This window comes from Pseudopipra pipra, chromosome 3 (assembly GCF_036250125.1).
Source record: "Pseudopipra pipra isolate bDixPip1 chromosome 3, bDixPip1.hap1, whole genome shotgun sequence".
In the NCBI taxonomy this organism is placed as follows: Eukaryota; Metazoa; Chordata; class Aves; order Passeriformes; family Pipridae; genus Pseudopipra; species Pseudopipra pipra.
The window spans coordinates 36,151,896-36,165,702 of record NC_087551.1 but is presented as its reverse complement, the minus strand read 5'-3'; the positions used below and the strand labels follow the sequence as shown (position 1 = coordinate 36,165,702).

General features: G+C 39.2%; 1 protein-coding gene across 1 annotated transcript in view; it reads left to right on the top strand.

The window, feature by feature from the left end:
* KIF26B (kinesin family member 26B) overlaps positions 1 to 13,807 on the top strand; it is a 290,490-nt gene that overhangs the window by 214,598 nt on the left and 62,085 nt on the right. Inside the window, exons 6-8 of the mRNA XM_064648644.1 lie at positions 7,379 to 7,585; positions 9,132 to 9,225; positions 11,186 to 11,448. Of these exons, the coding sequence (XP_064504714.1) occupies positions 7,379 to 7,585; positions 9,132 to 9,225; positions 11,186 to 11,448 (564 nt within the window). The remainder of the gene's footprint in view (positions 1 to 7,378; positions 7,586 to 9,131; positions 9,226 to 11,185; positions 11,449 to 13,807) is intronic.

Below are 13,807 nucleotides of genomic sequence, written 5' to 3'. Positions count from 1 at the left end.
TATGAAACCCAGTACAGACTCAAACATAAATTAAACAGGAACAGGAAACGTTCCTGTGCGCTGGCACTTAATCATCGTACTCCTGAATTGTTAGCGAGGACCCTGGCATGGTGTTGGGCTACTAGACTCTCCCAAACAATTCCAGGCATGGTTTTTAAATTAGCATGGGCAAGGGACCATCTTGGCAGACCATTGGATATGGCCACACCATAGCAGAGGATGAAATTACAGGGAAGAATGCCATTTCTCCATTTTGTGCCAGGAATCAGTTCTTTCCTTGTTTAATTTACTAGATAGATATTTTATTTTTTAGACCCTTTTGAAAAAGTCATATTAAATAGAAAAAAAGGAAGAGGGGAAACTGTCTCCTTTAAACAGTCACTGAAGTGAAGCAAAATATGTTTGATTTTGAAAGGTAAAGAGATGTGGCACCAAGGAAAAGATGAGATCTTGAAATTCCTAGTGGTCAACTGTACTTATACTAAGCACAGAAAAATACATTCTTATTACAGTGGGAGAAGCAAGGCAAATCTTTGCAGTAGTGCAAAGGCTGGAGACTTAAGTAAGCATCTGCTGACTATACCAGTAGGCTCATGCTTACGTATCTGCAGATCCACTACAGGGAAGACAAAATTTGCCAGCTGATCCCATGTTGTTCATGCTGGGATTGTTGGAGGCTGTTTTGGTTTGTTGAGTTCTTATGAAAATACCCCCTCAGTGATGTTTAAATATATTTTCTCTCTCTCTAAAAAAAAAAAAAAGTGTTAGAATTTCATCCCAGCACATGGGCTGTGTTGGCCCCATCGTAGCTGCTCCAGGTACGCTTTGTTGATCCATGTGCAGGTATGTGGAGAGTGTCAGAAGCTGGGAAAAATCCTTCTCCTGTTTGAGGGAACACACAGACTGCCCAGTTATGCAGTTCTGAAATGCAGACTTCCCTCAAAGAGGTCATAAGGAAGCAAAAGGAAAACCAAGAACCCACAGTCTGCATGGGGGGGAGCCTTAGGGAAAGATTGTTTCCATGACAGCATGATCCTCATGTCTTTTTTTTTTTTTCTGATTTGGGTTTATTTTTTATGTGGTTTGGGTTTTTTTATTATTATTTTTTATTTTTAATCCTTTTTAAGGGTAGAAGAAGGTTGCAGTGGTCTGTGTTAATTTAGAATCTAGTAAATGCTGAGGTAGCAACGCGACAACTGAACGGCTGGGCTGATGTATGTGCTGGTTTCAGACTGTTGGTGCTCAGCGTTGTCTTTTGACTGTAACAAACCATACTGACAAAACTCACAGCTACTGCTGACATGAACAAGACAGGAGGTCACTGAGCCATGCCCTGTGACCTTGAGTATATTTCACAGAAGATTTTATTGAGTTCATTATTAAAGTTGCATCATCCAACTGGAAAAGGGTACAATCATGATAAGTGCAAGTTTTTAGAATAACATGATTGGTGTTTGGGTACAGTACACTGCCACTACTTCCCATTATTGCTACAAGTGCAAATTAGTTTAACTGCTGTACAGGATGGGGTTGATGAGCCGGTAAAGTTTTAGCAACTACACAAGATAGAAGCAGAGAGACAGTCATAAAAAAAAAGAGGAAACATGCACACCCAGGTTGCTATTGCTTTTTCAATTGTTTTCACTGCTTTTCCAAAGCATTAGTAGCAGTAACAGCCATTTCCACGAAGAGCAAGAGTGATCACGCCTATGTATTTTCTAAATTTGTGCTAAAGCTGAAACCCAGGAGAGTTACCTTCGTGAAAATAGAAAGAGAGGACATTAAGACCTATTTACACATGCTTCCTGAGCAGCTTCCTGAACTGGCATAATTTACCTGAGTTCGTTTGTTGTTTTCTTTTTTTCAAATGTGACCAGATTTCCATTAAAGCAACATCTACTCATCTAATCCCGTATTTGTCGCATTCTGGGTCAGTCTGTTTAGCTTGACCTCCTAGATTTCATGTTTGGATGATCAGTTAATTGTCTCAAGATCTGTAAGAAAAATCCTTTAAAATACTTAACAGATGGTTTCCATATTCTCTGGGAACCATAGAAAGGTTTGAAGCTTTGCATCCATCATGCAAAAGCGTGAATGTACATAAGCGTATGGGACGTTACAGATTTTTTTGTGCTGTAGTACTTTGTGGCTGGCTACAGCAAAAATGCATGCCTGCCACCATTATTTACAACTGTAACAGTGAGAAATTACAAAACCTACTCTTCATTAACCTCCAATAAGGCTGTTCCTGCAGCCAGTGATTGCCATTACATTGATGGAGTGCTGATACAGCTCAATAGCCCTGGCTGGCCTGTCTCGACTGCGACTGCACTGCCGCTCCTGCCTCCCACCACTACCCAGCACACATCCAGCAGAAGCTGCTCAAATGATTGATGAGAAAAGCAGCTCATAAAGGCAAGCACAATGCCTGAAGCAACAGCTGTCTAGCCCTGTCCCTGCAGTAATTAGATAAATGAACCCCAAATGAAATCTTACAGGCAAGAGTAGAAGGAAGTGATAATATCCCCAGTGTTATCTCTGATTGCTTGTGTTGCCTCATTCCAGTCTCTGTTTGTAGCTATTTGTGTGTGATACAGATTTGACACAGCTTACCTCTCCCACCTTCCCTGCTCATTTTGCTGTCTGTCCTCCAGACAGACCCCTGTGGGCACAGGAGACATGGCAGTATCAGTGGCTGGACTCTGCTTTCTTTTTTTTTCCTACGGCACCAGTTCTACTTTGCAGAGTGTGCTGAACCTTTGTCCTTCTCCACAGAGTATGAACATAACAAAAGGTCCATGACAGGTCACAAATTGAGTTCATCTGGGGAAAATCCTACAATTAGCAAATTCCTTGTTCAAGGAATAGTGGATGTGTATATAGGGATGCATTAGGGAAAAAAAGGAGAAAGCAAAGGAGCATAGTTCAGGCAACTGAAGTTGTCATAGAGTTACTTAAAAGGTCTATGCTTATTTTTACAGTACAGTAGCACAGTGTTAATACAGCAATTCCCCTAAATCTTCCCTTGGTTCTTCTGAATGGTACCCATGAAGGAACCCTTCAGTGCCAATAATTGCCATTTAGAGAGAAACTTATGAAAAAAATACTGATTTTTATATATGTTCAGAAAATGTATATGTTTTTTAAAAATGGTGTATATAATTTAAATACACACACGTATGTGTAAAATAAATGCAGAGACAAAAATACGTAAAATTCTCGGTTGTGGGAACCTAGACAGTATAGCTCTGATTCCACTTTTATTTGTGGCATTGCACACCAGGAGTCATATTGTGGAATTCAATGACTGTAGAACTCATGCAAGAACAAACCATGTCTTTGAAGGCAGATGCAGTAAATGGGGGTGCTGTTGGGTTAAATAATTGTCCAATGAAATCCTGTAAACTCATAAGAGAAAACACATTAAAAATGTTAAAATGCATGAGCTGAATTAAGAAATGAAGCTATATCCTAGAAAAGGCACAATAATGATGCAGAGCAAGTGACCTTTTATTTTCTCCCTCTGCTCCTAAGGTAGGTAATTCTTGTTGAGTTCAGCCAGATTTGCATGGCTGACCAAATCAGACCAAAATTAGGCCCAGGTTTTTTTTTTTACCAAGAGCCCATGTCTCAAGAGATTGCTTTTGTGTTTCCGCATAGTAACAGTCAGAGGTACATCTAAGGCTGGGCGCTGCCAAGACCCAGTCACTGGAATTCAAATAAGAATTTCTGGCAGACTGAGCGGTCCCATTAATTGCAAGTGGTATCTCTTAGATGCTTCAATTACACAAGATTAGTGGGAAACTGTAACATTGGACTAAAGGAGTAATGACACATAGGAGGTAAAGCAGAAAACCTGCTTTCTTTTTAAGGAGAAGTTCAATTTACAGTTTATTTAAATATAAATTGCAAGCATAAAGTATTAGAGTTCTTAAACTTCACTCTTCAGTTAGTTTCAAATTAACCATACTGTATTTCTGCCCTCCCCAGAGCAGCACTGTGATCTGCTGTCTGTTCCTTAAATTGAGCTGAAGTCTTTTAAGTCCATTAAGTTCCTTTGCAATCCCCACAGCTGACTGAGTTACATTTGCCTAACCTCATGCTGCCTCCCCTGTGGTGTGGATTTTCAGGGTCCAGCACAGACTCTGAGCCTCCTCCCCTTAACTTCAGCTATAAATTGCAACGAAGGACTGTGAAATGGCAGGCTGTGAAATGGGAGGCCTTGGTCTCCCATTGTTTCTACTGCTGTAGCTTAGTTGATTTACTCTTGTCATAACTACTGTTGGGAAGTGCCTTGCTTGAATCCTTGGGTTTAGTTTACAAGCATTATTATGTTTTATAATGGAGTGTCTACCTAATGGCTACTGCCAGTCCTTTGAGGCCAGGCAAGGACTGTATGAATATATCAGTGTGCCTTGCAGTGGAGTAAACTGTGACTCTGCCCATTTTACAGATGGGTAGTGTGAAACAGAGATTGAACCACCAGCTCACAATCATGCTGCATCTGAGGCACAGCTGTCAGAAGAGGTCCTACCTCCCCAGTCTCAGCCTGATTCCCAGACCAGAAGCCTGCCTGTCTTGTCAGAAGTTATACCTGGCTCAGATATTTTAAATCTTGCCTGCCTATTGGGTTTTTGTTATAGTCACAGCTCCCATGGCATATAGGCAACATACATTTTGCACAGATGGGATCTAGTTGTCTTCTCAATTAATGTAATGTAAATCAGGAGAAATTTGAAAGAATTGCACTGGTGTGAAACTGGCCTGGAATAATACCCTAAGTATCTACAAATTAACAGATGAGTTCAAATAATCTGTTGTTACTACGTGTGTTCAATGTCCATCACACTCATGTGCTTAACTTTATTTTTGCTAGAGACTGTCACACAGATTTGTGTGTGTGTGTCTGCTGCTGAATTTGGTCCAGGAAGAGAATTTTTGTTTTCTTACAGCAAAAAGAGTAACTTTAGGCAGCCTAGGATGTAGGGACCTGCATCTCAGGTAAACATTTAAGATGCCTGTGGTGCTGTAGAGAAATCAAGAAGCATTTGTGCAGTGCAACTGTTCTTATCTGTTATAAAACAGAACATTCAAATTAAGTGCTAGAAATGCTTGTTTCTCTCTATTGCCTACAAAGGGGTCAGACAACTGACTCAGATGGAGATAGCTCCAACAGGCTGGTCTAAATGGAGGCGAGCCAAATTGCCCATGATATGGTGTGCCAAGGTGCACAGAGATTTTCATGATGAGTAAGAAGGGATCAAGATATGAGGATACCCACATGTAATCAATAGGATATTCCTCTGCCCTAGCACACATGAACATGGTCTTTTTCAACCTAAATTATTCTGGGATTCCATGTAGAGGTGACACCTAGGGACATGGTATAGTGGTGGAGTTGTCAGTCATTGGTTAACAGTTGAACCTGATGATCTTATGGGTGTTTTCCAACCTATGTGATTCTGTGACTACGTGAACCATAAGGTCTCAAAACAAAAATCCCCAATGCACAGGACATTGAAAGGTTCATGGCAATAGAAGTATTTTTCTTGACAAATGTTTATATTTACCAGAGTTGAGGAGCCAAATGGTCAGAGAATGTATGCTGTTAGACAGCTCCTGGGACTTCAGAGTTGAGGTCTTTTTTTTATAGTGGTTCATTCAGTTTATCTGATGCTAGTAAATTTTTAGGATTTCAGTTAAATTGGTCTTTTATTCCAGGGAAAGAGGAAACAATTGGAAGCTGCTGGAAATTAGGGGGATTTGCAGTATTACTTCAGTAAGAAGTGGCAGGTATTAATCTGATTTTGTGTGAAAAGGTTTAAATCTGGACTCAAGCTAGTGATATTATACCATAACATAATGGGTATAGCTGTAGTTAAAACTGAATGCCCATATAGTTTGAGGCCAGAAAGAACTCTTAGACTGCCTGTATATGAAGGCTTGCTAAATTTTACACACTGTCTATTCTCCAACCCCCCAAAAAACTTAACACAGTTAGCTCTCCTTGCACATGGGGATCAAGGATTAGAAGTACATGGATTCACAGCAGCTAAAATTACACATAAACTTAAAGGGAAAGAGTTTTCCTAAGCAGAGCAAGTATTTTATTTAACATAGTTGAAGAATAACATTTATGTTTTTTTCCAGCAGATCAGTCTAATGCTCTTGATATTGGTATCTGTTTAAAAATGTGGGACACAGTAGAAAAAAGCCAAAGGCACACAAAGTTGAAACCAGGAAAACAGCCCAAGACTGATACTGTCCTTTGTTTTCTTGATGCTCCAGGATTTACAGCTGTACTCCCTCCCTTTCCTGCTAACTTGACCAGTGCCTCCCTTCTGAGCTTCCAAGAGACCTAGGGCTGAAATAAACATTCAGACCTCGCCCATTTCATGTGGAATGACCAGGGTTGTTGGCTGACACTCACATGTCAGACGTGGGTGGGTTTGATGCAAGTGACGTATGATTAAGGAGCATTAAGATAAAATTCTGTCTAGTTGCTATGAAAGTCAGTCTGCTCTAGGACAGAGCTGGCAGAGAGAGAGCGGTGATGTTTGCCCTGTAAGGTTAGGGAGCTTATGTGTCTGCAGGTGGTGAATTTGTGGGGAGAACTAAAACCAGACTGATTGTCCTGTTTTCCTTACATCTAAATTGCTTACGAACTGGGCTAAGGATGCGGAATAACCTCATTAAATCTATGAAGATTTATTTTTGTCTCAAGAATAACATTTTATTATGTAGCTATTTAATGAATTGTGAACTAACATGTTTTAACAAATCTTTTAGCACTTATTACATCCACTCCCTTGACAATAATTTCAAAATCTGACCATTAAAACAGGACTCTTTTCACAACTCTTTGATAATGCCACTTAGAACCGAGCACTTCATCTTTGCTTTTGAATTAAAATTGTAAAGGTAATTGTAAATTACAGATCTTTTAGGTGCTTTTATTGATCAGAGTTTTTGTAGAAACTGCAGCAGTTCTGATAGCTTAGCAGTCTAGATTACCTTTCAGCTTTCTTAATTGGGCCACTAGGGTATGGTTAATTTTCAATTTATATTGAGAGTAAGACAAGGTGATGTAATACCTCATCGTTGTACTTGAGTACCACTGACACTAAAACACCATGATGTACATCATCATTCTAAATACACAAGTAGATGGAGATGAGTTCTGGCTTTATTTACTCTGTATTTTAGGAGAAATTCTGCCTCATAATTCCTGTGCGTTCACTAACTTCTACTGAGACACTAGCTAAAACAAGCAGGTATGAATTGGTTGAGTGTAATTGGAAAATTTGTTCAATATACCAGTCTGGAGCAGACAACAGACTAATGAAATTTGCTCATCTATTTGTGTGTTTGCTGACAGGTCAAAGTCATGGTGCGCATTTCTTCCACACTTGCCAGAGATACATCTGAATCCAGCTCTTTCTTAAAAGTTGACCCTCGTAAGAAGCAAATCACGCTCTATGACCCACTGGCCTGCGGAGGTCAGAATGCTTTCCAGAAAAGGGGAAACCAGGTTCCACCCAAGATGTTTGCTTTTGATGCAGTTTTCCCCCAAGATGCATCACAGGTAGGCAATGTATGATCCGAATAGTTATCGAAATAGTGGTGTGCACCAGAGCCAAATTCATTTCTGCTGCAGCAGTAGTACCTTCAGGGCTGCATTTGGTATGCCATCATTATCAATAATGAAATCAGTTTATTAAATTTTAGCTTGATAACTGTGTATTTTCTTTATTCTTTACTGTAAATAATTTGTCCTAAAATTATACATGCAATAAATGTGCTAAATGGTGCCTCGTAGGAAAATATCCTCAATATCAACAAGCATATTATAAAATCTTATTATTTGGTGTATACAGAGATCTGATCAGAGCTGCAGTTCTCTAATACAGTTCTCTATTTGTTAAGGGGTCAAGGGTTATTTTTATGGTGTTCTATTGTATAGTTTACAGTAAGAAGCTGGGGATTTTAATCTACAAATCTTTATTCACGTGTATATATGCAGATTTCTTCTTTTTATTAGACTTCTTTGGTTTGATGAACTATGTTACCCGAATGTCATGAGGACAGGAAAAAAGTAAAATAGCATTGTAAAGTATAATTAGAAAACCACCCTGTAAAGCTATTTCTGTACTAATAAACTAAGCAGAACTGGGACACAGGACCAGCTAAAGTACTGTCATATAACTGTCATTAGGCCAGTCCCTCATCTGATTCTGGTCCCAGCAACTAGCACCTCCCAGACTAATGCCTGGATGCAGTTCAAGGGGCTGGCCTGTGAACAGTCCCTTACTTGTGCCATTTTATTTTATATTGTAGAAATAGTTTAGAAATGGCCATGAACTAGGTGAATTTATGTGATTTATTATCAAATGTGAAGTGCTTCCCATCAAGGCCTGAACTGTGAATTCTGATTTAGTTTCATCCACTATTGATAGGCAGTTGCTGCAGAACCACTGTAAACCATTCAGCCTTCTTGAACCTTAAATCCAAGAATGCCTACGGTAAATTTCAGTGTTGTACTTCTTAAAATACTGTTACAGTCTTCAGAATGGAGTCTACTGCTGCAAAACGCTGAGAAGACTCATAGTAATGTAGTCACCCAGCTAGTACCAAAGAGGCTGTTTGTTCCCCTGATATTCTTTACCAACATGCTAGTGTAATCGAACTCAATCCATAATTTGGTAAATAACAGATCCTGTAAAAATTCCTCAGTATTGGATTGATTTTTAATCAAAACTGTATTTTAAAATCCCCTAATTAGGCAGTTCTAACAGGCCAACCACATCCCCTTACAATAAGTGCATTTTTTTAACTCCACAAAGGATGTTGATGGTTCAGTGAATGAAACTTACTTGACAGAGAACAAAAGTCCTGCTTCATGTGCTTACACAAGTAATGTCATTCCCATCAACAGCACAGGTCACATGAATGAGACAAGCAGGATTAGACTTTTTGATACTTCAGCATGCTAACGTGAGCACAGATGACATTACTACCATTTTCCAGTGAAAATAGTTATTTTCCTTATTATTGTTAATGCTTTTTTTTTTTTTTGTTTTGTTTTGTTTTCTTTTTTTTTTTCTTTTTTCTTTTTTAAATACCTATGACAGGCTGAAGTATGTGCTGGGACTGTGGCTGAGGTGATCCAGTCTGTGGTCAATGGGGCAGATGGCTGCGTGTTCTGCTTTGGTCATGCCAAGCTTGGTTGGTATTGTTAAATTTCCCTACTCAAGCGGCAAAATGAATATTTTAACCCATGATTGCTAGTATATTATATCAGGGAAAAGAAACTTTCACTTGTCTGTGTATATTAATTGTATTTGAAAGTAGTACACTGTGCATGATCTGTACTACACCTTCACCTCTTGCTTACACATCTTTGAATATTGTATAAATATTGGACAATTGTTAATGAATGATCCAACAGTAATTTACAGTTTTACAAATGTGCTTGGTATTGGAGATGGTGTGCCAAAATACCACTTTTATCAAGCTATGTAAAGGCTGTTAGTATTCACTTAAATACTTGATGTTTGTGATGACACTATTCAAGTGTTGTGACTGGACACTCAAATAGTTTGATTTATATTCTATTCCCTAATTAAACAGTTCACTCATTACTAACCTGTTCCTGCAGTGTCTCCAACAAGTCTTATTCTAATGGTTGACTGAACGTTACCAGTGGATCAAAACTAGCACTTTGCAAACAATTCAATTGAATTTCAGGTATTCATGGAAGGAAAATAAAAAGGAGAATTGTCATCATTAACACTCTATTCTTTTGAAATAATTGGATTTCAAGAGTAATCATATGTTTTGCTCATGCCTACCTAGTTGTATTTTGAAAGTACTGTCTCTTGAATGAAGAGGGTTTTATTGTCTGCATGCAATGATCTCCATTCTTTACTGTCTCAAAGAAACAGAGTCATATACATATACATTAAAAGGATAATTCAGTTTTTCAGGTGGTAAAGAAGATCAAGCTGTATCAGGTCACAATTATGCCAAATTATAGGCAAAAAAAACTGGAGACTACTGAATGTTGCAATGCCACCAGCTCTGGTACAATGAATGTAGGAGGTTACTACACCACAAGGCCCCTCTGAACAAGGCAGGAGCAAGAGTAGGATGAGCTCTTAGGTATTTAACCCCCTTTGACTTGCCAAACACAAGATAACAAGTGAGATGGAAAAGGAAACCACCAGATAACAGTTTCGCAAGTTCTTTAGAGAGGTGTTCTAGCTAGGGCTTTGCTGGAGTACGAGTTGAGTCTCTGCAGTTGCATTGTTAACTGCACCACCACCATTCCACAAACTATTGATAGACCAGACCTTGACACAGACACGTGCATTCCACATAGATTCAACGTAAGAAAGGAAACAAGGTGAAGAAGCCAGGAGTACTTGCCTGAAAGGATGTAGACCTTTATCATTTGGCTTATAAATTTAGGAGCTTTAGAAAACTTATCTAAAAGCATTATATGTAGTGACACCTAAAGCAGTATAAGATCATACTCTATGTCTGTTCTTAAATAGCAAACTTTTACAACAAAGACAAGCCAAAGCTATAGCTGCAGAGTCAAATAATACCAAATGAGGGGGTGGTTTTGACCCAGATGAAATAGTTTTTATTGTGGACCCACTTCTGCACCAAATGATCACATATACCTGTTGTGCTGGGTTTTTTTCCTTTTCTGTATAAAGTTACATCTGTATGACTCTGGGACTAAGTTTATGTCAATCCCACCCCCAGCATATGAAATGTAATATAGTGCTTTGAAGTATATTACTTACAGTAATCTTACAGTATCTAAAGTAGGGATTTTTAGAGACCATGGCACTCCTGCTCTACTCAATTCTCTCCACAATTCACCCACACCTATCAGAGGCTGCAGTGTTGCAGAGTAGGGTCCTGCAGCACCTTGCCTGGAGAATGGGACACGTCAGGGGAATGCATGAGGTAATGATTTTTGAAAGCAACTCAAGATTTCATCTGCATTCTCCATGTACTAATTTGTCTGCCTGCCTATCTTTTCCCTTTGCTGGCTGTGCTTGTTGTAGTGAAGTTGTTTTCAGGAGGTTGCGCAGGATAATCTCTCTTGGCAGAAGGCTGTGAAGGTTCTGGGAATAATGTTTTATTTTCTGCATCCCCCTATTCCTGACAGGGAAGTCATACACCATGATTGGGAAGGATGATTCCATGCAAAACCTTGGCATAATTCCTTGTGCCATCTCATGGCTCTTCAAGTTGATTAATGAACGGAAAGAGAAGACAGGAGCCCGCTTCTCAGTCCGAATTTCTGCAGTGGAAGTGTGGGGGAAAGAAGAAAATCTGAGGGACCTGTTGTCAGAAGTGGCTACAGGCAGCCTGCAAGATGGTCAGTCCCCAGGTGTCTACCTTTGTGAAGACCCCATTTGTGGCATGCAGGTGAATCCAAAGTTCATTTTACATTGAAACAAGCAACATGACTTTTTTTTTTCTTTAGCTATTGAAGTGGTTCAAATTCAAGAACTACCCAGAGCATTAAGTTTATAGACTTGAAAGTGTTTACTTTAAAACATGCAAGAACTTTATGACCTGCAGCTGCAGGGCCATCTGCTTTCCTGGCCTAAATATTTGTACCTCTGGTATAACTGATATTGAGCAGGGGCTTGTGTTTGCAGTAAAATTTGAAAACATTCAGTGCAAACAAAAATTCACCTCATTCTTTAAAAAAAAAAAGTGTGATCTCTCTTTTGTAAAACAACAAGCTAAAATATTTACAGTACTGCACAAATAGCTGTAGGCCATTAATATGGCTGTTTATTTCTTTATAAATTATATTATTTATAGCATTTGCATTAGCAATGTTGCAGGAAACATTAATCACTACTTATTAACTGCTGCCAAGAAGTAAATTCCTGAGCTGGGCAAGTCAAGAATAACTTAAACTCTTCTCAGGTTCAGAGGTTTAGCAGGAATGAGTAACTGGCTCATGTATTTCTGGATAACCATGAGAAATTCTCAGCAGCCCTATCTTTTCACCCCACTTGCTTTGAGGGAAAAAAAGGTCTATTCTTTCATTTTGCTGTCTGTGAGGGTGTAAATATGCTTTCTGTATGAGTAGATGAAGAGGGAGCAAACAAGTATGATAGAGCTTGAATATGTTCTTTCAGCCTGAAAGGCAAAGACTGATTCCATCGAGAACCTGCAGAGCCATCCCCTATCTAAGGATGGGGAGGGGAGGGAGGAGAGAACAGACCCACGGGGTCATCTACACTATATCCAGCTCCAAGCATCTAGAGATCATTATTCAATCTACACAAGTCACGAACTGTGAGATTTTAAAAAACAAGTAAAAAAATTTGTGTCTTATCTCTCTGTGGTTTAAGCTTTTTAGGCATACTTAGGTCTTATTTTTCATTGTTTTCCATTCTACCTAAGGACTACAAAGTTGCATCTTGATTTTGAATAACAGTTAGGATTCTCTTTTTCTCTTAACTCCTGACTTTAGTGTTTTATAAAATACTTACACTATCTCAAGAGATCTCACTCTCTGGTATCCACTAATGGGTGCAGTCTAGAGAATATGAGATGAGAGACTTGAGTCTTCGCAGTTCCCATTGGGGTGGTAGATGGGTCAGTTAAGATCTGAATTAGCATATGTACATTACTTGTGTTACATAACTGTGTGACATCTACCATCTCCTTAGAGCTTAATTCTTTACCAAGGTATTTAGCACAATAGCAATAACAATAAATATCCCATTATTGTGGCTTATTTTCATATAGATACAGACAGAACAGCTATATACAAAATGAATTATTTTAGATCAGTGAAGAAGAAGTATTTCCATGAGACATCTATGTATCTCTGCAGTGTAAAATATTGAGTTAAATTGCAAGGGAAAGAAGCCTTTTTATGTGTTCTTAAAAGACATAGCGACACTCTGGAGTCATACGTCCTACACCTGAATTCTCAAAATCCTCGAATGAAGGGAGGTTATTATATTATAGCCATACAGATATGCAGAATCAGCAGTGTACATAGCAAATGAATGATCACTATATGTCATACTGTCTGTCACTGGACCTTTCCAAGTATGCACATTGTTGCTTACATTAGTGAGATCAGCCCACAGACTGACCTGCCTTCTGCTTGCCTTGTTAACTCCTTCCTGCCCCCCTCCCTCTTTCTTGAGAGTGCTTAGCCTTCAGCTGTGTCACCCCATCCCACACACAGCCTCAGCTTTATCCCTCCTCGGGCTGATTAATGGTCACAAAGAGAAGACAGAAGTACTGTCTTTAGGAGAATTTTACTTCTAGCTATATTATATAGCAGGGGAACAAACCCCAAGAAAGGGAGTTCCTTGCTGTTTTTACACCAGACAAAACAAGCTCATCCTATGGGCTGTGGGCCAGTTCTGCGTACTGCCAAAACTAATGCTATCAGATTGCGCAGTCACGTGTCCCTTCACAGACAAACTAATCTTAGGTGACATGAAACATGCATGCATTCCTAATGTTATGGGAGGGTTAATAATATCTGCCCTCCTAAGCTGTCTGTCACTTTGGGGAGTTAAGAGCAGGCTGGTGACCGGGATTGAGGTCCAGCAAATGTGAATATATGTACATTACCTTCCTTGTTCCATTTAATGGATTGCCCTGGCTTATTAGCAAGTGCATAAGCTTTTGGTAAGAAGGGGTAAGGAAAGGGCTTCTCTTCTGTGCTGCTCCCCATATGCCACAAGACTAAGCACAATTTTCAGTCCTATTATTTCCCAGATTTATCTGGGACCATATATCT